Here is a 23367-nt window from a genome sequence, read left to right on the forward strand (position 1 = left end):
GACATCCAGTTCAAAATCGGTTCAAAACACCTTGCTGGAAACATGGCGGTAGCGCAGATCAAGGGGTACCTTAGCTAATCTGAAAAGGCTGCAGGTATATGGCACATACACACAAACAAAAAAAAAAAAAAAGACTGAGAAGCACCCATCCGACCTCAGTTGGGTGCAGGTGCTGCACAAAAGCAGCATAGGAAGTATGGAAAGAGAGAGGGGCCGTCCGCACACTGAACATTGTCAGCTCCCACAATATTTATGAATCAACAATAATGATTGAGCTAAGAGATTTTCGTCGGGCCTGTTTTTCTTCGAAACGTTGCATCATAAAATTCCCACATCTTCATTTTTCCACACGGCATCTTTTAAGTAGGCCAAAAACCTAAAATGTGTAGAGATCAGACAAATTTATTTGCTGTCATTTGGAATGACAGTGAGTGTGGAGATATTAAAAAGAAAAAAAGTGAAATTCACGGCATCATCAGATCCCGTGTGTTGGTAAATAAAAAGAACTCACGTCAGCTGCTTTTATACATCATCATGTCTTTATTGGTGTGTAAACAAACTCTGAAAAGAGCATCAGCCAGGTTCTTGATTCTTGGCATTAACATGATTGATTTATTTTTGCAGTAATGGATAAAACATGATCACTCCACTGCAAAAAATGTCTTCTTAAACAAGTCACGTCATCTTAATTCTGTCCTATAACCTTATCTTTTTGTGTTGTTTTTTTTTTTTTTTTTTTTACACTTTTCCAACTCAGTCTTAAAAATTAATGCACTAAACGTAACTTGAAACTGGCAGATCATTGTACTGATTCTAAGTAAGAGAAAAAACACATGCCCTTGGACCAGTCTTGAAAAAAGTGAAATAATCTCACTCCATAACAGACTTTTTTCCACAGTAAATAAGATCTTAGGACTGAATTGAATGACTTAACTGTCAAAGTGGCCCTTTTTGCAGCGTGCATAATAAATAACATGACACTTCCACATGAACTGTCTCTGACCTCAGTTCAGTCTAGCAGAGTAAATTCATCTCATCTTACTTGGTTTACGCAGTGTTTCTCACTACTGTATAAGGTGCTGGGTGTGTGTGTGTGTGTGTGTGTGTGTGTGTTTGTGTGTGAGAGAGAGACAGAAACTTCACTGGCTGGGAATGTGATTCGGTCATGATGTTTTGTTGGCGTGAGTATGTTGATGTGTTTGTGGTTAAGATTTGGACACGACCGGGTCTCCAGAGGCTTATTAGGTTAGTAGTTCATCAAATCATTAAATATGTAACAGGTGAAGAGTTGAAAAAATAACCTTCTTAAAAAAAAAAGAAGAAAAAAAAGAAAAAGGTCCTCAGTGATCACAGCAGTAGTGTTAAGCTCGGAGTGCAACATAATTTGCTTAGTCAATACCATTGTACATAAACAACAAATATATTTACAATCAAACAAAAATACATAATTTGTAACAAAAGAAATATCAACACATTCAGAACCACAGACAAGTCAGTATGGGACTTCATGGGGTGAGAATGTAACATGTAGTGTGTGTGTTTGCATTTATGTTACTGATCTATTCTGACTGGTAACAAGCTCTGAGTCGTTGGTGGAGCTTTCCTCTGTTACAAATTATTCCAGTGTCCTTAAGGTGAAAGCTCCAAGTGCAAACAACAAATTAGACAGCTCAGGGCCAGCCCCCATCCTCAACGACAATAAAGGACATGTTTTCGCCATGAATGGTCCCAAATGCAATCAAAATGCTGAAAGATTATGGTCTTTTCATGCAAATTACAAGATCTTGTTTGATCTCTGACGTACATCCCAAACATTTCGGGACTGCTGTCAGAAGCTTTTAAACTTACGCTTTTTTGTTTTCACACATTCAAACCTCTGCTAGGGAAACACAAGGACAGGCTGGAAAGTTCTGCTTTTAGCTTTCTGCCAAGACCAGTGTAGTGCAACCAACAACAGAAACCAAATCTAAAAACACCCCTTATAGCCACATGGTTTTGTGGCTATGATAAGGAAGACATTGATGTCTAAAAGCCCATAGCTCTTTGTGTTTTGTTTCACGTTTTGGTCTGTCTTGGAAAGCCGACCAGAAATCAAATGGACTAAGGTCACACCATTTTACCCTGTAACCCTGTCTCTTGGAAATCAGTGGAACAGCTGTGCCACATTTGGCTGTTTATGATTTGTCAATCGAAGATGTGATGGAAGTTTGCATTGCGATACAAATGGGTGAAACAATTTTTAAAAAAAGAAAAAAATTGAAGTTCTAAAAACGTAAACCTTTTTGGTTACAGTTTGGATCAAAATACAAGGGGCTGTACATTTGGTTACACTCTGATAGGACCAGAACAAAATACCCAGCTTTCATGCAAAGTAGCACGCATGACATGTGGGGAAACAGTATGGAGAAAATGTGTTCACTGGTCTGTCTTTGAAGATAGAGGCTGGGATGTGTGTTTGACAAACTGGTTTCTGAGCTGTTGCAACTCTAAGAGCATCCTGCTTTTCTTGTGTACCGGTAAGCATTCATGTGGCTGTGCGTGTGTGTGTGTGTGTGTGTTTGGGTCTGTTTGTTGAATCCTTCCATCACACCTCCTTTTAAGGCTTTCAAGCTGCTTTGGATCAAAGTCAGTCCCAGGGGATAATTCAGCATAAACACTGAGTTCAGACACATCATAGCCTACCTTCACATACTGCTGAATTCAATTTTTCAGACACGTTTCAACACTACTTGATCTTTTGATTCACAAAAAAGGAGGCTGATGTCCCTCCAGTCATCTTCTACTGGCATTGATTTTTTTTTTTTTTTTTTGTTTAAGCTTCATCTGACTTCATTGCCGCTTTCACAAAATAATTTGTTTCTCTGTTTAAAAAAAAATGTTAAATGCTGGAATACTAAACCTAAATGTCAAATTAGGACTGAAAAGGGACAGCCCCCCTTCCCCCCAAAACAAGAGCGATATTCACATCTAAGACTTAACTTTAAGTCCTCATCTTAGAAGTTGCGAGAGTGCAACAGATGTGCCACAGACTAAAGCCAAAATTTATAAACAGCGCAGGGGGAAAAGAGAAGAAGAAAAAGTGTTAAAAATGTTAAAATGAACCCCACACTGGCCACAAGATTAGAATAGATTAACAGTACATTAGGCTACACGCATCATCATATTTACCGATAGATATATAGCAGTCGCAGCCACCGGCATCCAGTTTTAGAAACACATTTGACTAAAAGAGAAGGAACAGGAGGAGGAAGAGAATGTTTTTCTTTCTGGAGTTGGATTTAAATAAATATTCTGTTTTTTGTGTGTGTTTTTTTTTTTTTTTCAAAGCCGTCTTTCCTCCTGCCTGGCGGGTTGAGAAGAGGGTGCCGCAGGGTTGGAGGGGGCTCTATGTGAAGTTCTGGAGGGGCTGGCTGACCCTCATGCAGGCCCAGTAGAAGGCCCGAGCCAGGGTGACGAGAACCAGGAGCAGCAGCACGGCCCATGAGGCGTAGATCCCCTGGTAGGTCTGAGCCTTCACCCACGTTCCAGCCTGAAGAGAGACACAGCAAAACAAGGAGACAGTTTTAGAAATTCAGATGATGCTCCTAAAGCCTTCAAGGGAACTGCAAGCACATTAGGAGTATGTTATATCGATTATAATGCACCAGCTCGAGTCCAACCGGGCTAAATGTAAGGTAGCAGTGAGCTAAAGCTATAATTATGTTTGAAAATGATTTATACATTATTATCTGACTCATGATGATGTTTTAAACCGCACCAAAAATTCCAGCCAAGTATCCACTGATTTCCAGAGACTGAAGATGAATAAGCACGGTTACTGATCAGTGGTACAACAATGTTTACCTCAGCTAGGGCTGCAACTAACGATCACTGTTATTGATCGATCACTTTCTGGATTGGTCTACGAGACACCAAAAATATGTGAAAAGTGCCCATCACAATTTCTTAGAGCCCAAGGCAATGATATCAAACGTCTCGATTCGTCCAGCCAACTGTCTAAAGCCCAAAGATATTCGATTCATTATAATGTAAGATAAGGAAACGCAGCAGATTCCAGCATGTGAGAAGCTGAAACAATCAGATTTTTGCTTGAAAATTGACTTACATGATTACTCGATTAGCAAAACAGTTGCCGTTTAATCCTCATTTGATCAACTAATTGTTACAGCTCTAAATCCAACACTAACTCTCTTTACAACAACATCACAAAGGCAGCGCAACAGACGAAACATTAAGTTTATGTGCGTATAGTGAGTGATTAATCCACCTGAGCCAGACCCATGCAACGACACTGAACTTTACGCACAATTTTTCATGGGAGCGCTCATATTCAATACTAAAGAGCAACTAAGGGGTAAGAGAGAAAATGGCTTTCCCATCAAGCATTAAGTATGCAGCTGCTCAGATGAAAATTATGTAATGAAGATGGCAAAAATGACTTTGAGAGAACACCATAGGGTTTCTCTGAAAATTCGGAAATATGAATTCAAACTGTTTAAAGTCACGGCACTGGAGTAGAGTTATTATAGACATAAAAAGTAAAAAATTAAGAAAAAAAATTAATGAACCTTGATTTAAGAAGCTTTTGTTCCAACATAGAGCCTTACTGCCCTCAGGAGTATCAAAAATTCCTGCAATAAATAATATTCTCGCCTGTTTTGACACACACCAGATGACTAGCGCTATTTAGAATAGAAACCACTAAGCATGATTAAGTCCAGGACTAGAGGTGAATAAGGTTTTGTGTATGTTACTGGTGGGTTTCTGTGTGGTTGGCATGTATTTATAATTTAAAGACAGTGAGACAGGCAACTGGTGCAGGTCGAGCAAACATCAAATATGCTTTAAAGAACGGTACACTTCGGAGTTTAATGATTTCTTGTGACCATAAAGGGATTCACATGGTCAGCAACAGTGCTCAGAAAGGCTGTGCCATTGAAACCATGATTGACTGCTATTAAGGGGCAGAAAGTGAGCCAAGAAAACATTCTCCACACCATTACACCACCAGCAGCAGCCTGGACAGTTGACACAAGGTAGGTTGAGTCCAAGGGTTCACGCTGTTGATGCCAAAATCTGACCCCAACCATCTGCTGCCTCTGCAGAAATCCAGGTTCATCACACCAAGCCGTGTTCTTCCAGTCTCTAACTGTACTGTTTTTGGTGCAGCCTGTGCCCACTGCAGCTTCAGATTTCTGTTCTTGGCTGACGAGTGTGGAACCCGACGTGGTCTTGCGCTGTTGTAGTCCATCCGCCTCAAGGTTGGACGTGTTGAGCATTCTGAGATGCTTTTCTGCTCGCCACAGTTGTACAGAGTGGTTATCTGAGTTACTGGGGCCTTTCTGTCAGCTCCAATCAGTCGGGTCCTTCTCCCTTGACCTCTTTTATCCATCAGGTGTTTTCGTCCGCAGAACTGGATGTGTTTTGTTTGTGGCACTATTTTCTAGAGTAAACTCTAGAGACTGTCGTGTGTAAAAATCCCAGGAGATCAGCCGTTTCAGAAACACTGAAACCAGCCTGTCTGGCGCCAGCAATCATCCCATGGTCAGTCACCGAGAGCACACTTTTTTTTTTTCTTCCCCCTGAGGTTTGATGTGAGCATTTACTGAAGCTCCTGACCTGCATCTGCATGATTTTATGCGCTGCACCGCTGCCAGGTGACCGGCTGATTGGACAACTGCATGAATACGCAGGAGTGCAGGTGTTCCTAATAAAAGTGCTCAGTATATGTATGCACACAACTTTTCAGCCCACACACACACACACACACACACACACACACACACACACACACACACACACACACACACACACACACACACACACACACACACACACCACAGATATGCATGTACATACATTTAGGCATATACACATGTGCACATACAAATGAACCAGCCAGGAACTACAGGTGTCGCCAAATCAACCAGGACTCAAATCTTCAAGACTGCCACATTTAAATATTTTCATAATGGAAATTAGTTGCCAGAATGTTTTAAGTACTGGACAGTAAGAGAAAACATGTGGATGATTTGCAATGTTTTCACCACATCTTCTCCAGCAATCCAAGTTAACTGATTTTGTACATTTTGATTGAACGTACCTCCCTCATTTCTTACCTCCCTTCATCAAAATCACTGCTTTCGTATTCATAATCAAATTCAGTCTGGAAATGAAGTTGGATCTGTTACTTGTCTCGGGTTCTTGATGTTAAAGTTTACTGATGCAATGCACAACTCTAAAGATTAAACTGAAAACATCTAATCTGGGACCATTCTTGCATCTAAAACCACCTTTCATTTTTTTGCCACCACACCACCATTATGCAATGCTGTCAGCACAGCACATTCATTGTCTGCATAATGCTTACTGTTCTCCATGCTAGAAGGCAGGTTTGCCTATTGTGTTCAGTGTGTCTTTACTGATTTACGCAGTTTGGTGCTCAGCTTGCACCCTCTGCTGTTCATAAGGCAGAATGCATCAACTATCCAGTTCTTTGTGTGTGTCCGTGTTTCTTTTCGGACTTTCGCACTCCTCACTTTCTCCAGGTTGTCTATAAAACCGATCTATTGTGTAACACTTAGAATATTCTACTGTTGCGCTCTTTTTCTAATCGTTAAATAAGAGCGACAACTATAACAGAAAATATAAAAATGCATCGTGAGCCTTGACAGGTTGTGTGCACATCAAAGGGAGAGTAAAAGAAGAAACACGGCAAAACGGAAGGTCAAGAAATATTCTCTTCTGCTATTCAGTGGGTGTTGAATCTGGTGTTGCAACCTCAACACTGTTCACAGTTAAAAACTAGGATGTTTGTGTTTTACAGTTCCTTGCAAATGTGTTCGACCCCCCTGGTGTTTTTCCTGTTTTGTTGCATTACAATCTGGAATTAAAATGGGTTTTTTGGAGGTTTTTACTATTTGATTAACACAACATGCCTACCACTCTGAAGGTGCAAATTTTTTTTACTTTTAATTTGTCAAACAATTAAGACAAATCTTGAGCGTGCGTAAGTATTCTGCCCCCGAAAGTCAATACTTTTTAGAGCCATCTTTTGCTGCAATTACAGCTGCGAGTCTCTCGGGGTATGTCTCTATCAGCTTAGCACATCTAGCAACTGGGATTTTTGCTCATTCTTCAAGGCTAAACTGCTCCAGCTCTTTCAAGTTAAAAGGGGTTATGTTTGTGTTCAGCAATCTTGAAGTCACGCCACAGATTCTCAGTTGGATTGAGGTCTGGGCTTTGACGAGACCATTCCAAGACATTTAAATGTTTCCCTTTAAACCCCTCCAGTGTGGGTTTAGCTGTTTTGGGTCACTGTCCTGCTGGGAGGTTAACAGTCCCAGTCCCAGATCTCTGCCAGACTGAAACAGGTTTCCCTCCAGACTTGCCCTGTATTTAGTGTTGTCCATCTTTCCTTCTATCCTGACCACTTTTCCAGTCCCCGTCGATGAAAAGCATCCCCACAGCGTGATGCTGCCACCACCATGCTTCACTGGGAATGGTAGTCTCGAGTGGATGGGAAGCGTGAATAAAAATCCATTTAAATTCCAGATTGTATTGCAACAAAACAGGAAAAACACCAGGGGGGGGGGTTGAATACTTTCGCAAGGCACTGTATCTCACTGACATATAGAGGCCTGTCATGCAGCGTCTGGGAAGCTGCTGCGAGGTGCACATCTTCCATGTTAAACATGCAACAGCAAAGGTAGAGAGTGTAAATCGTATTTTTTCTTCACACTACTTTTGTTTTATTTGGAGTTGTAAGGTTTTTACATTATAAAGAAACAAGGGAGGACAGATTTAGAAAAGAGGAGACAAGAGTTTAACAGTGTTTTCTATCCTTTCACCTACTGTCAGCTATGTTCAGCTATTGATGATCTCTTTTTGATACTGCATAGGTCTCAGTCTCTTGGATGTCATTGTGGTGTCTGGTGGCGTCCACTCACCATCAGCCCTGCGGTGGAAATGCTAAACAGCAAGCAGAGTAGAAAACACCACAAGCTCCGCCTCCGGGGATACCTCTGACCAATGGAGGAGCTGCAGGTCCGACCGAAAAGAGAAACGCAGGCGTTAACTTTATTAGGAAATGAAATCAAATGCAACACAATGATATGACTCTTTGTTTTTCTGGACTATAGTCCTTTTTTTCATAGCAGCGATTTTGAATTAAAATATTATGAAAAGCACGGGCATTATTAATAACATCTGTTCTATTCAAGTGTCCCAGTAAAACATGACAGTGTGACAGTGAGCCAGCTTACACAATACCAGGACCCTGGAGCTGAAGCAGCTAAATGGAATTCAGCCCCATTCACTGTATTATTTACATCTGTGATTTTCATACTGTGACATGTCAAAATGTCTTCTATGAAAAGCCCTATTAAATAATAAGAATGGTGGTTAAAAAATATAATTTGGCATTTTTAAAGCACAAGTGATCATTAATCATTAATAATCAGGATCATTAATTTTAGTTTGAATATTTTGGGAAGGTCTAATGGGTTTATGTTTTTTGTTTTTTAAACTGTGGCCACAGCAGGTAAACTCTTCCTGGAAGTGGAGGGCTGAAATAACACATAAAGGATGACTATGATAAACCTGCAGAAATTCAACTGCAAGCAGCACCTGCCCAGGTTCAGTCCAGGTTTTGGGTCTATTTTGGATGTGGCAGACTGAAATCTCATGACTGAAGCTGTTCATAAAGACTGCTGGGGCACACCTGTGCACCGCAGTAATAAAAACAAACACGCCGGCACATCTTTTTTCAGCACCTTGTGAAGCTAAGTGCTGAGAAAGAAGACACAAGGCGACTTGTTGCTTTCCATGCCTGATAGATTGAAGAAAAATCCCTGTAAAGTTTGTTCTGATGTTGAGAAATGTCAGCTGAAAACTTTACACTTCTAGACATGGGTCCTCTACTTTTAAATGTTTTTCTGCATGAGTTCATAATCAAAGCATCACCAGAAATAACCAAAAAAACCTATAATATCAAACCATAATATTACAGCTATGCCATACTTGAAATAATCGCAAATGAATATCGGCTTCTCAAAAATTAATCCTGCATCATATCTGGTTATACCTGCTAATTCCTGTCCCTAAAGTCCCATAAACTTCACTTACTTCATGTTAAGAAGCTTATGGAGCTAGTTATATAGGAATGTGGTTAATAGCCAAATCCCACAGATCAGAAACCTCATGATGTTATGAGATGCATGTAAACACATTGAGGCTGGTGGAAAAAATGTGTTTCAGCAGTTGAGGTTACAGGCAAAGTCACATAAACAGGACGCCACAGGTTCGATTCAGAGAAAAACACAATGTGTGTCCTTGAGAAAGACCCCGGAGCCATTACCTGCTCCGTCTTTTTTTTTACGTTTCTCTGAATAAAAGCTTCGGCTAAATGCGTAAAGGCATAAATCTAAAACGTAAAAGCACAGTGAAAATGAGGTGGTGTAATGGATGAATTGCTTATAGCTACTTACACTTTCCTGCAGTGTGGGCACCTGGCCAGCGTCCGGTCTGTGAACTCTGTCCACTGAAATGACAAACTGAAAGATTAGAGCTTCAGCTTCAGCCAAAAACCCAGAGACATGTTTGTCAAATTATCAGTTATGGGGACGACAAAGTGCCAGTATTACATTCACTGTAATTCTCAATACCTGTGTTTTTGCTGCTGCTTACACATCCCCCATGGATTCAGAATCAGAAAAACATTATTGTCTCTCAAAAGGCAACGTAAATTTGGCTCTGACACCGTTCACAGTAAATAGATGAGGTAAGTATGGCTGTGCAGGGAACAGAAAATAGACAATATGCGCAGGTGTCACGGTGCAAAGTCCTTCACTGCTTATTTATAATGTGTTAATGGCAGTTGGAATGAATGATTCACAATGTGTTTGTCCTGGCCAGAAGGACAAGAGCAGCTGGAGTGAGTTATTTGGGGGGGGGGGGTGAAGGGCACTGCATGATAAGGGTTGTTTGCCATTGAACTGACTGGATGCAGAGAAATTTGCACATTATATATATACACACTCTAGATTATAGAGACGTATAGAGACTATAAAATGTCAGAGAAAAGTAAGAAACGACTGTCACACTTTCCCTGAGTGCGAGGTGACGTCTGCCAATTGCCTGTTTTTCTCTGATCAATTATCCAAAGCACAAAGATATTTCAATTTGCAGTTATATAAGAGAAGAAAAGCCACAATCCTCATGATTGTGAATCTAGAACCAGAAAATATTTGGCAATTTGTCTTGGTAAATGACATAAATGGTCAATCGATCATCAAACTGTTGAATCCGTTTTCTGACCAATCGATGACATAATGATTCGTCTCAGCACTATATGCAAGTTCAATGCAAATTTACACTGATGGGACGAGTACTTCGACTGCACGTACGTGTCATGTGCAGGCAAGGTACAACTTTAGGATAAATTCCTTTACAGATGGCCTTATTCAAGTACGGCTGCATTTGCAAGGATTTATGGCACATTTTAAGAAATTTAATACAACCATCCCAGTTCTTGCCAACAGGTGCTGTGTGTCACAGGAAAAAAAAAATGAGAAAGAGAAATAGCCTTCTCTCAGGGTGCAGACATTTATTCCCTCCCTAACGTTGGGTGCGTGATACATTTATAAACAATGCAGAGCACGATACACTGACTGCACATTCTTTTTATTCCGATAGAAACACTCTGTATGGGAAGCACACAGAACATTATCACCAGATCTGCGACGAAAGGATCACCGCAACGCCACCCAGGGCACAGATTTTTATTTTCGTTCAGCCACTCTGTCCTTAAACAGGAGGGAAAGGTCCAGCTGGATCCTAGACACCCTGTACCATCCATCTCACCTCTGTTTTCGGCTCTATTCTTCTCTTTCTCTGGCTGTGCCGCCCTCCTCCCTTTCACCATATATCCAAACCAACTTGACCTGTCACCGTATTGTTAAAGAGCAGTAAGTTAAAATTTTACTTCCCCTTTGGCACAAACTGGCCAGAATATATCAGCCGAGACTTGATGGGGTATTGATCTACACCAATAACTCAACTTTTACTTGGCCTAGTGCATGAATGTTTTGGCTTTTAAATAACTGACTTTTCTGGCTGTGCAACAGCACTTTTCAAAAACAACAACGTTGCAGGCCTACTGAAACTTTAACGTGATATTTCAGATATTTCATGATATTACAGAGGATAAAAGCCAAAACAGCAGATTCCATCGCAATGTTAATGTTCAGCTGGTTTGCATGGTAATGCATCACCTCTTCAAAAACATTTTTATTGGATCTTGGCTCTTTAAAGTGAATGTGATTTTATTGGTTGGGTCTTTTTCAGGTTTATGTCATTGAAAGAGACAGGAGAGATTTTGGGACCTGTGCCAGAGACTTAATAAACAGTGGCCGTACTGACGTTGTGAATCCTGCTGATATGAGTAATCAATTCATGTCTTTTTAAATAAAACCGATACTACAGATGTCGCAGTCAATAATTTGAAAGTCAAATTCTTTTTTTAAGTTATTCTCAGAAAATCGTAGTAGTTTGCTCCAATGTATTTTAGTAACATATCTTAAAAACCTATGAAGGGAATTCAATGACATTTAATGAACACACATAGTAGGTAAAGAGAAAATCTGTTAGATCAGATTTTTAAGTTAATTATTTATTTATTTTTTAGGATCAAGATCCACTTACTCGCTTTTAGAGCTTAAGCTGGCTCAGGTATCATCATGTGGCTTAAAGTGGGGTCCAAAATCTGGGACCACTTTCCCGTTCACTTGAATGGGGAACTATGAGTTGTGACTAAAGGCTCTGAAAGCTAGGAGGTGGACCTTTGAGCTCAGACTGTTTTGTTACACGTACTCTACTTTGAGGTCAAGAAAAAACTCCCTTGCTCAAAGAGTGACATTTTGTTTGCAATCCAAATCAAACATTTTCACCTTTGGGGGATTTTTGTTTGGTCTTAAAGCAACAGTTTGACATTTTGGGAAATTTATGTAACAGCTTTCTTTGCCAATGAGAAGATTGATACAACTCTCATATCTGTGCATTCTGTGTATTGATCTTCTCATTTAACTCTTGGCAAAAAAAGCTAATAAGCAAATTTCCCAAAATGTTGAACTATTCCTTTAACTTTGAAATTGATGTAAATTGTGATTGTGTTGTGATTCCAATTTCTATGGGTATTTCCTCAAAGTCGGTAAAAGAAATTGAAAAAAAAAAAAAAATGTTCATTTAAGTTCATTCTGATTACGTAGAGAAAGTGTGTTACCAGGAAGGTGTTGCTGCAGTGTCCACAGGAGACGCGGGCCCCGGCTGGCTGAGGGTCAGGACTGGCCGGACCAGGATGAACCGGACCCAGATTAATTATCCTCTTACTGTGAGGAGACAGACCCCCACAAAGTCAGCATCCAAACCACAAATTATTCAGGATATCATTCAGCGTTCAAACTAACATTCACTGCCTGTTGTTGCGAGCAGTCGTCTCATATTGCTGGTGTGGGAAGGCTGACGACAGATTCACCTTTTGAGATCCGTCAGCAGCCAATCGTCTCATTAGCACTAAGACTGCTTTCCTACAACCGTCTTCCTGAAACAACTAGAGTAGCTCAGAATCACTGATCAGACGGCAGCACTGAGATGTGTTTGGTTTAGTCAGCAAGTCTGGTTTGAATGCAAAACAGTGACACCGGAGGTAAACTCGCTAGAGCAATTTAATGCAGTAAAAGTGGCCTATGAGGAATATTTACAACCTTTCGGGGTTGCTTTAACAAAATGGGCATCCTGTGATCAGCTGTAATAAAATTATGAAAGTAAAATTTTGAATGTTGTGTTTTTTCGCTAAAAACTTCTGTATCTCTTCCAATTTTAAGGACATTGCTGATACAACCTTCCCAGTTCATATACAGTAATTTTTAAAAAAAGGTTACATTAGAAATTAATATCAAAAACAAGATTCCTCCTTTATTTATAAGGCATAAAATGTCAAATAATGTCAAAGCAAATGACTGGTTAATGGGTGAATTATGTAATATTTTCGTTAAAGACATCAGGACATTTCATGAAATTATTTTTGGCCTCCAATTAACATGCAAAACCCTAATTAGACTTGAGGCTAACCGTATGATATGAACAGAAGCTGACAGATGAATTATGGATTTCAGATATTTATGACAAGAGATTTTTTAAAATTATACATGTTTACACAACAGCAGAAAATTGAGAACAAAAAAAAAAAAAAAAAAGACAGAAAGAAAATGGATGGCTAAAAATGTTTCTCTTGCACATTTTATGCCTCGGGCATAAACAAGGAATCTTTTCTTTCTGAGCAATTATACTAAGCTGCAGCAGTATGATGTTCAGATGAGCCGCTGGTGGTACATCTTCGTTGACATCAGCCGTGCGTTTTTGACGACATATCCAAACACACTGGCAAACTCTTTGACTCATAAAAAGTTTCCTGCAAGAAGACAACGGAAACTTTTCTTTCTCAAACTTTAATTGAACTGTCAGAAACCCCGTAATGTTGTCTTTGTTCCCTGAAAAATAAAAATTGCCACACAAGTGACATTTAGTATAACTCATGGAACTTTTCCAATTTACTTTCAACTGTTTTTGTTCTAAAGAGGCTTATGTGCTGATTCTGCCTTCTGATATTAACATATGAATGGTTTTGCTAAGTGTGTATTTGGTTGAGAGCTACTCTGCGGGGATTTAGTGTGTAATTAAACCAAATACATGAGTTTTGGATTTTTTTTCTATCTGAAAGGTGCATATTGTAAATTAAAATCTTTAAATAATCCCCATCCCTAGATAAAATATGGCCTACAAAAACACACAATACATACAGTATATTACCCATACAGATACACCACTCATAATATTAACTACCTGCAGAAGTGAAAGCCATGATGTGGCTATTGTAATGAGGCTGTTATTTCCTCATCCGGCTCGCTGAGCACTGCATGTAAACTGTGCTGGGAGCACAGCCTTAATTGAGGAACTGCTGCTCCCACTGTACCTTGTTTCCTCTGCTCCTCTTCTCTCTCACACAGATACACAGTGCAGCCTCACAATGGTGTGTGCGCGCAAACACAGACACACACAGACACACACACACAGAAACACAGACAGGAAGAATTTCTCACCAGTAGGGCCGGGGACAGGCGATCCTCTGGGAAGTGACTTTGCAGATGAGCAGACAGTTGCAGGGGCAGCGAACGTACTTTTTCCCTGCTGGGGCGTTCTTAATGGGCTGCAGAGGGAGACAGAGACAGCCAGGAGGAAGAGGTAAGAAGACAGCAGAACAACGAATTAGAATAGGAGTAGATAACAACCCAATTATTCTTGACGGATGAGAATGAACCGATACTACGTGAGGGAGAGAGGTATTCTGAGAGATATTGGAAGTGGCTGTAATCTAGTTGTGGGTAAGGAGCCGAGGGACGGCATTACAGTACAATGATACTTAAGGTGCTGCTGGTTGCTCTCCAACTGACGTAAAACACTTAGTTACCTAGCTCTTGTGTAATGTTAACAAGCGAGGTAAGTTTTTAACTAAAACTCACTCACTCAGTGTAATCACAAACATGTTTGAGATGGTGAGATCGGTGAGGAAAAAGGGCAGTAAAGGCCTGCAAGGGGCCTTCTGCAAAGCAACCGGTGTGTCCAGCACCGCTTCGGACCTTGATAATAATAATAATAATAATAATAATAATATAATGTAGAAGGAAATAAAGACAAAGGCTTAAAAAATGTCTAGGCCACAAATTTGCATTTGATAAGGAACTGTCTCAGAGAGTTGTATATTGTTGTTGCTGTATGGAACTGTATTAGAAATTCACGTGATGAGTTACACAATACCTCGAAACAACTGGCCTGCCAAATGTCCAATTAGGCAATTATATTCTTTACATATTAGTACAACGAATATGCATTTTACGATTGTTGGGGCAGCCTAACTTGTACCATCTCCCTAGGTCACATAATACTGCAGGCCAAAGTCAGTTACGAAGGCCATTGTTTGAGCTCGCCGAGAGAACGGAAATATTAATGTGTGTTTTACCACTATACAAATCACGCACCTGCCTCTGGGCTTAAGATAACATCCAGCTGTCAGACTGCTGTCTGTCCTGCTGACGGTTCTCTCCGCTGCACCATTCACTGCACTCTTACTAACCGGATCAGATTAAAACCTGTCTGTTTCAAATGATCAATTTCACATACAACTGCTGCGGGGCTGCAGTTTATACTTGCCCTGAACGGACGGACATAACGGTGGGAGTGAAAACTAATATCGCAAGTAATCATTAAATGGCGTATTGTCTAATTTCAGTCACTTTTAGTTATTAAAATGATTGTAATATAGGCGTATGTCAGTCTTAACATTTATATCACTTTTAATGCAGTGTAATACAACAGTCCTGCAATAAATCCTCCTCTCGTGAAAGTTACAATGTTCCGTTTTGTTGAAACCTTTCAGAAAGGTGTTGATTCAACTGTTTGGTAATTTTGAAGGTTGCAGTTTGTTTTGCTGTTGAACTCTACTGCCTTATACTGACAACTGTATCTACTATTTAGCCAGTTTTATAACAAAATATATTAATTTCACCTAAATAATGTGCAGTTAAAAGGAAACTATTTTTTTCCACAATGGAAAATGAATGATGGTGTTCGCTATTAAATAAGTCAGGCAACTTTGTATCGGACATCTCAATATAAAAATCATTGCTTATACTGTACTTTGTCCTGTGCTGCGGCCACTGAGTGACTGGCAAAGAAAAACCAATGTTCCACCTCATGAATATAACCATTAACTAGATCAAAGACAGTTTTTGCTACAGAGATCTTTGGCAGTGAAACAACAATTAATATTGTTTACTCACAATTACTTATAATAATTGTCATCCCACCCCTACTGTCGAATTAAAGCCGGGTTACACTAAATTGTTATGTCACAATATGTCTCTCATTTATCGGCCTACTCAACAAAAAGGGCCTGACACAAAGAGACAACCCCCACTAACACCAGTAAAGACGCTGTAGATCAAACCTATTTACCCAGAGTAAATAATACTTGCTGTTCCACAGATACTATAGTTATATATTTTGCCTCCTCTACACATCTTTGGATTTGAGCTAATACTTATGTCTTAACATACCTCTGTATGAAGCAAATTCCATCTGAAAACGCTATGATGCATGTTTGCACGCTCAGGCTAATTTGTGGGTAGACGCGACCCTCATCTGTATGTTTTCTAAGGCTGTGGCCACCAATCCATATCAGCACAGCCTGGACATATGTCTGTGCATCTACATATGTCGATTCCATCTGTAAATTGCTCACGTTGCATACTGGTATATCTGGAAACATTTCATATTTCGTCTTCCATCTGCATACTGATTTGCGTTACTAGTGATGCACACCGGCGGAGCCCCCGCAGCCTGTGAGTCTGGCAGCGATGGTTGTTGACATTCCATGCTGCATTATCATCTATACAACTGTCAAATTTTCCCAATCATTAACATCTTTTTCTGTGGTCAAAGAGGTGAACTTGGCAGCTGAATTTACACTGACATGTGTCTTTTAAAAATCACTTAAGTAAAAGTGCAGCTGTGCATCCTTTTGTTTTCTTGCCACACCTGACCAGTTACAGTACAGTCTGTACTTAGAGGTAGTACATGGAAAACTTCAGTGTCAAATTACGTGTGATACCTGTGTAACATCAGCATAAACATAATGAGACCATTGGCAAAATAACAGTTAGGCTCCGTCTAGTGTCTTTAGTTAGGCTTGCGTGAGTATTTCTCAACATTTGAATTTTGTTTTGCATAAAACTTGTTGATCTTTCTGACAGAAAGGATACTGCCACCTCTTCTAATTTTTCCATAAACAGTTCACTCCAAATTATGCTGGATTTTCAGTTTACAATTCTCATTCTGCCTTATTACAAACAAACCCTTTTTTTTTTTCAAAAGTGTCACATGAACATATTTGCAAAAAATGGAACTCATTTGTGTGACCTGTCATTCTGAACCATTATTAAAATGTATGGCATGGGGAATATCAAAATCCAATTAATTCTGGCATTAATGAATCAAGCCTGCCATGAGTTAACAAACAACAAGAAGATAGATTGGTAATAGATCAGAAGATGAAAGACATAGAATTATTTATAATTATATACCCTTGAATTTATAAAAATTTTAAATATTCATACTATATATCCTGAGATTTGTCTACACAGGATATACCGTATTTGTCTTGATTAAATAAGGCAACACTCTAGGTTTTCAATAAATCAATTTACAACAGTTGGGAGTGAATGTGTCCTTGGATCTAAATAGAAAAACAGCTTTCTGTTTTATGCCATGAAACTAACCAGTTGAATTCCAACTTGGTGGAAACTGACAGACTGCCAGTCTTTCTAATTAAATTCAAGGACGTTTTCACGATGCTCAAACACCATCCACAGAATATCTAAAAGGTTGGTTCATCCAAACTACACTAAAAACTGTTTCACTGGAACGACTTTCTACCAAAGGGATTATAGGGACCATTAGTGACCTCACTGTGAGCTCTGGGATTATCCAAAGTAATGAGGACACTAATTCTGGAAAGAGAAGCTGTTGAGTTTTCTAAATGTCATTTTCCATTGCTTTGAGTCCCATACATTATGTCATTTGGAACAAGATGGAGGTAGAAACCTCAGAGACGCGTATTTGTGAATCCAGGCAAATAAAATCACTTCATATGCAGCTAAACACCACTAGAGGTCTGTGAGAAAACATTTTTCTCATTTGTGTGAAGCAACCCTTTAACAGGGGATACTGCTCAAGTATTTTTCCATGCGTGTGTTGCACACATCATACAGTATAAACAGACTGCGTGCGTGTTACACCTGGGCGTACAAACTCCTCTGGAAACCTACCGTAGCTTCATTGCAGACCCCACACTTTACCACGTGTTGGTGGATCTTTCCCTCCACAGAGATCAGGCTCTGACACACCCTGCAGTTGATAACGGGGGCGCTGCCACTCTCCGGGGAGGTGAGCGGGGAGTAGGGTGGAGGATCCTCCCCTAGGAGTACCGAGGGCTGGGTTGGGCTGGGGAACGGAGGGAAGCCTGAACATGTTGGGGGAGACAAGGAAGGGAAAGACCGATGAATACAATCTTAGTAGGAGCAGTGACAAGTGAAGTATTGTTGAGGAAAATCTTGTCACAAGAGTTGCCTCAATTCCCATGACAAGTAACGTCTTATGTTACGATTAACAACCTAATAAGATTTTGTCCCGAGTTGAACTGAAAGGAGCTTTAGAAGAAAAACACTCCAGGAATGCTGAGCGGGGTCAGTTTCAACAAATTCGAGTGTTTGTCTGAGAAAGAGTGAACAACAGAGAAAGTAAGTGTAAATAAATGGGACAGACTTCTGTCTAGAAATCTGATGCAACAAACAGTACTACTTTCTCTGCACAATGTCTGGCAAGCAGTGGGAACGAGAGTTTAGAGCAGGTTGTGGGAGCAAAACATAATTAGGAGCCATTCTTTTCCATTACTGTCTTTTGAGACAGTCCCGCCTTATGTGAACTGCCATTGGTCGCGACTGTATCGTGCACCTTCCATCTGCAGCCTCCGTAATGGCTTTCTTATACATCAATCAGCTCAGGTGTTTCTCAGATGCTAGCTAGCTAACAGGTGCATTTACCAGCTTTCGAGTACACTGTTCACCCGTCAGCTGTTGAAATGCATGCAACAGTCTGTGTTGGGATACGTAAATAAAGTATAGTTTAGTGATAATATTACTGAGCTGCAAACCTGGAGCTTTGCCGGTGCTAAGTAGAGCTAGCTGTTAAGCTAATAAAGCGGTTGCTAGGTTAGCTAGATAAGCAGCACAACGCTGATTCCCTTCAGCCCCTGCTACATTAGTATTGAAAAACGGCATGTTTTACCCCCCAGGAGGTGCTCGTAAAGAAATACTCTGCAAGCTAACATCACATCCTGCACATACACAGTCACAACGGGCCCATTCTTTGTCGCTGTCACAGCTGAGCTAGCAGGCTAACCAGAATGCCCAGTCAGTGGAGGCTAATGTCGGCTACGCTAATTCAGGCTGGAGTCGGGCGGAGGAGAGAGCTCCATGGATACTCACTCTGTGGTTTGTTGGGCACACCGTAGGGCGCTGCACCGGGAGACACCCCGCCGTTACCGCTGCCGAGTGCACCATCTCCCAGGTCTGATAGTAACGGGGACCTCTCGCCGTCCGCCATACCGAGAGCGAGGCTTGGGGAAGGGGGGGAAGAGAGTGGGAGCGTGAACGCAGACCGATAAGGTGTTGTATTGTTGTGTCGGAAATGCAGGCGTCACATGATCACACCACCGCTGCTGCTGCGGTAACGGTGCTCGGGGGTGTGGCACTCACTGCACACCCAGGGATACTCCTGAGATTCCCCGTGATACGTCTTAATGCAAATGACATGGGAATTATGTTTGGACTATTTGCCAACAGTGGCCACTGTATTGCTGTAAGGAACTGTTAGGCTTCTTCTTTTCTCTATAGCCAGAGGTGGAAAGAAAGTTTTTACTCAAGTACTGTACTTACAGTTGCATGCAAAAGTTGGCAATATGATAAAATATAAAACTGTTTTGGAATATGGACCACTAAAGCACTACATCAACAGACATGATGATCTGTATCAAAGGAGCTGCACACATCAACTTTGGTAATAAGGGCTTTAAGATGGGTCCTGTTTTATTACCCGATCACAGAAGGAGCCCTGCGTAAAAAATCTTTTCATTGTATGAGTTGGTATTGTGCTCAGTGGCGCATAGATCTAAATTAGTTTGTGTTTAATCGAATTACCCCCCCCCAACAAATTTGGAGCCATGTATTCCATGTATACAATGCACAGACACGGGGAGAAATGGGGTCCCAGCAGCTCATTTTGGCCCCGAGGCCCCCTTACAGGTCCATCTGGCCATGATTTCCATTATGTTTAGTATCAATACAGGGTAAAGTATGGTAAAGTTTATCTGGATTTACCATCTAAAGCTCCACATCTCTGGTTATCCGGTAATAAGGCAGCCACATAATACGACAAATATTTATTAGAAAACCATATCTTAATACTCACAGAACCAGTGGTGACACATGTAATAACAGCATGAACTCAACATTCACATAAAATGAATTTCAGGAAATACACAGGATTCATACTGATCATTTCTCTATCCCTTCTTTCCTTGACCCATAAACAAGGCAGTATGTATAAGTCTCCACTGTTGACCGGGGTCACATCTTTTCTGTTCCCTCTGAATACTTGTGGGCTGTTGTCATTCTTTCCTATAGCATGTTGATTAAATCCATGGAGCGTTTCAGCAATAGAGTCACCTCCAGTTCCCCTCTCTCACTGAAGAACTGAGCCTTGCCCTCGTGGCTGTGGATGGGGTGTGGAAGATGGAGACCCAGTTTACTGGTTAAAGAGATGGAGAGAGTGTGTCTGTAGTGTCTGAGAGGTAGATGTTAAGAGCCGTGTGAAACAGCAATCAAAGCTCAGATCATGATGTGTACCTCTGATTAAAAGGAAACGCCTGGAAATGGGAGCTTTTGGTGTGAACTGCCGCTGCTCTGTCTTGAGGCGATTAAAAATTAAAGAGAACATTTTCAAAGCATCTCTTACTGCTTTGGCGTCCGTAGATCAAGGAACTTCTCTTTTACATCCAGGACCACCTCCGTTGCTTTCGTGTCTGGCAGTTTGATTTTCACCTAAGAGTAGGAAAAGTCAGCCTCTTTAATATTTTACGCTGCGTACATAAAACATTTAATGTCATATTTGTGCTAAGAGAATACGACATTTCCGCTGCACTTTTGCTATCCAAGCAATGTCATTCTCTGGCTATTTACTTAACCTTCTATTCAATTCTACTACAAGGTCTGATAAAAGTATGACGAGCTTAGTTAAGGACGAAACAGTATACAGATTTCAGATACCTCTCACTGCATGGTGATAAAGTAAGAGTTGTAACATTATTCTTTATTTAATCTGATTTTCTAAGCAGTTACTTTCTCCCTCTTTCCCTCATTCGTGCTGCGTAAGTTAGCTTTTGTGTCCCTTAACATTGTTTACACTCTTTACAAATAGTGTCAGAACTTTCATTAGACATAGTTGAGCCTGAAAGGGTCTAACTCTTAAGACAAATTCTCTGAATCCTGCCCATATTTGGAATCACGTTATCATTCCTGGTCGGGGGTTCCCGATCACATCTTTGTTCATTTCATTTTTCATCATCAAACCCGTATATTTAGTGGCATGCAAAAATCAGTACCAGCATGGCTTCACAGCACATGGAGGATGGGTCCTTTCCACTCAAGCCCAAGAACAGATCCTCTGTCCGGACACTCTGCTTCAGGATTATTTCATACCTGAACACCAATGGTTATACACACTTAATGCAGGCATACTTAAAAATCACACCATCAGTACAGTATCTCGTCATTTCACAGTGGACGGAATCAGAAGGGAAAAACATAAAACAGAAACAAGCAGGCAGAGGAGGGATGTCAAGCCGAAGTCAATAGAGTGTGGAAAATGTTACAAATAATTGTGATAAATACTTTTCTACAGGCAGTCTCCCCCTCCCTTCTTCTTCTATAATTAGTTTTGAGCTCAGTGGCAATAATGGCAAGCATTTATAATAATTAATCACCGGGCTTGGGTTCTGTTAAAAGTGGAACAAAGTGTCATAATTAGAAAGTTGTGTTAAACTTACAGTACAGGGGACAGTGTGGCTTGTTTTGTTTCGAGGCTTAAATGTACTCCAATAGGACAACGGGGGAAAAAAAGTGCTGAGGAGTTCACATCTGCGTTTCCCAGCGGCTGACCCCTGTATACAGCAGTGTACCCTTCGGTGTGTGTTTCTTTGTACTCTGTAGTCTTACTCAGGCTGTGGCCGCTGGTCAGCCACATCGTCATACTGGGAGCCCTCAGCCACCTCTTCCTCGCTCCAGATATCTTTGCCGTTCTTCCTCACATAGGCAGTTGCCACTAAATGAACCCCAATCAACACACACACACGGGCACATTCAGTTTGTACATCGTCTCTGTGTTACTATAATGATATCAGAGTTATTTTTCAGGAGATATCTGAAAGAAATACAGAGCATTACCTTCTTTATCGTTCTTGGGTGGGGGACCGATGTGTCCGGGGCCCAGCTGTGCACAGGCTGTCACATTCTGTTGAGATTAACGGATGTTATTGTAAACCAATAGAGTGTTTATGCCTTAATTTCAAATTAAAACTAATGGCATCCCGTCATTCAGTTTTGCAGCCATTATAAGGCGGTTATCAATACACATTAAAAAACTAAACTAAACAAAACAAACAAAAAACGAAGCAAACTATTCATCTAGATTTACTGAAAAACATTACTTTGTGTTTCTTCCTTTAAAGATGTTTTATATCTGTTTGAAACATGTCTACATAATAAACATTAACATATCCAGTGTTGGAATGTTACTAGGTCCATTTACATTTACTAGGTACATGACTTAAGTACAGTTTTGAGGTATTTGTACTTTACTTGAATATTTCAATTTTATGTTACTGTTTCCTTCTACCCCGCTACATTTCAGAGGCGAATGCTGTTCTCCTTTTACTGAAGATGCGAGCACTTCCTCCACCACTGAACCTAACATTGAGACTGAGTGAGCTAAACGAACCGTCAAAATCCGCACGGGTCGACCTGAGATCAGTTCACCACCGAGGATATACACTAGCTTACTTTGCTTTCTTCTTCATCATCGTCAACCTCGCCATCCTGAGTTGACAGCAAGGCAGACAGAGCCTGTAGGTTCTGAAGGGATGACACTCCAAGACACTCCATTCATAGAGGCACAAATTAACACCAAGAGGAAACAAACAAACAAAAAACAAAAAGCTACTGGGCACTTAATAATGTAAAAAGCGTCAGCCTGAACATTTACACGAGGCGTCGGTCGTTTGGACTGTTGACGCTTTCCGTTTCCCTGGAGACGACCGGGCTTTCAGGCTGCCATGGGAACCAGTGACGATACGGGCGAAAAGAAAAAAACCTGCACCAAAAAATAAATAAATAGAAATAAACAAAACAAAAAACAAACAAACAAAAAAACAACCACACAAAACCCCGCATTAACTTAAAAAAATTAAAAAAAAAACAAAATTAAAAAAAAACACAGTGGATTATCTATAACTAGGCCTTTTTACCTGCTAATACTGTAATCTAACTTCTGGCCCAGGATGACGTTTTCAATTAAAAGTAAAGACGAAATAAAACAAACAAAACAAACAATAAATTTATAATAATAAAAATATTTTTAGAA

At 40.4% G+C, this 23367-nt stretch overlaps 2 protein-coding genes across 3 annotated transcripts; both read right to left on the reverse strand.

Moving 5' to 3' along the window:
• Positions 1 to 680: 680 nt before the first annotated feature.
• pip4p1a (phosphatidylinositol-4,5-bisphosphate 4-phosphatase 1a) lies at positions 681 to 19442 on the reverse strand. 2 transcript variants are annotated; one of them, XM_040144126.1, is made up of 7 exons: positions 19158 to 19442; positions 17940 to 18133; positions 14157 to 14263; positions 12281 to 12386; positions 9489 to 9541; positions 7950 to 8040; positions 681 to 3529 (listed from the first exon to the last, which is right to left on the reverse strand). In XM_040144126.1, the coding sequence occupies exons 1-7, from the start codon at positions 19273 to 19275 to the stop codon at positions 3386 to 3388; spliced, it is 813 nt and encodes a 270-aa protein (XP_040000060.1). In that variant the 5' UTR covers positions 19276 to 19442; the 3' UTR covers positions 681 to 3385. The 2 variants fall into 2 exon arrangements, 1 of the variants encoding a protein (XP_040000060.1); XR_005708791.1 differs by having other exon boundaries at positions 3452 to 3529; positions 7855 to 8040.
• Positions 19443 to 20140: 698 nt separating this feature from the next.
• Positions 20141 to 23091, reverse strand: dnaaf6 (dynein axonemal assembly factor 6). Its single transcript, XM_040144156.1, has 6 exons — positions 22788 to 23091; positions 22173 to 22239; positions 21945 to 22050; positions 21332 to 21428; positions 20686 to 20771; positions 20141 to 20478 (listed from the first exon to the last, which is right to left on the reverse strand). Exons 1-6 carry the CDS (start codon positions 22887 to 22889, stop codon positions 20349 to 20351), a joined length of 588 nt encoding a protein of 195 aa, XP_040000090.1. The 5' UTR covers positions 22890 to 23091; the 3' UTR covers positions 20141 to 20348.
• Positions 23092 to 23367: the final 276 nt, after the last annotated feature.

This window comes from Xiphias gladius, chromosome 14 (genome assembly GCF_016859285.1).
Source record: "Xiphias gladius isolate SHS-SW01 ecotype Sanya breed wild chromosome 14, ASM1685928v1, whole genome shotgun sequence".
Classification (NCBI taxonomy): domain Eukaryota; kingdom Metazoa; phylum Chordata; class Actinopteri; order Istiophoriformes; family Xiphiidae; genus Xiphias; species Xiphias gladius.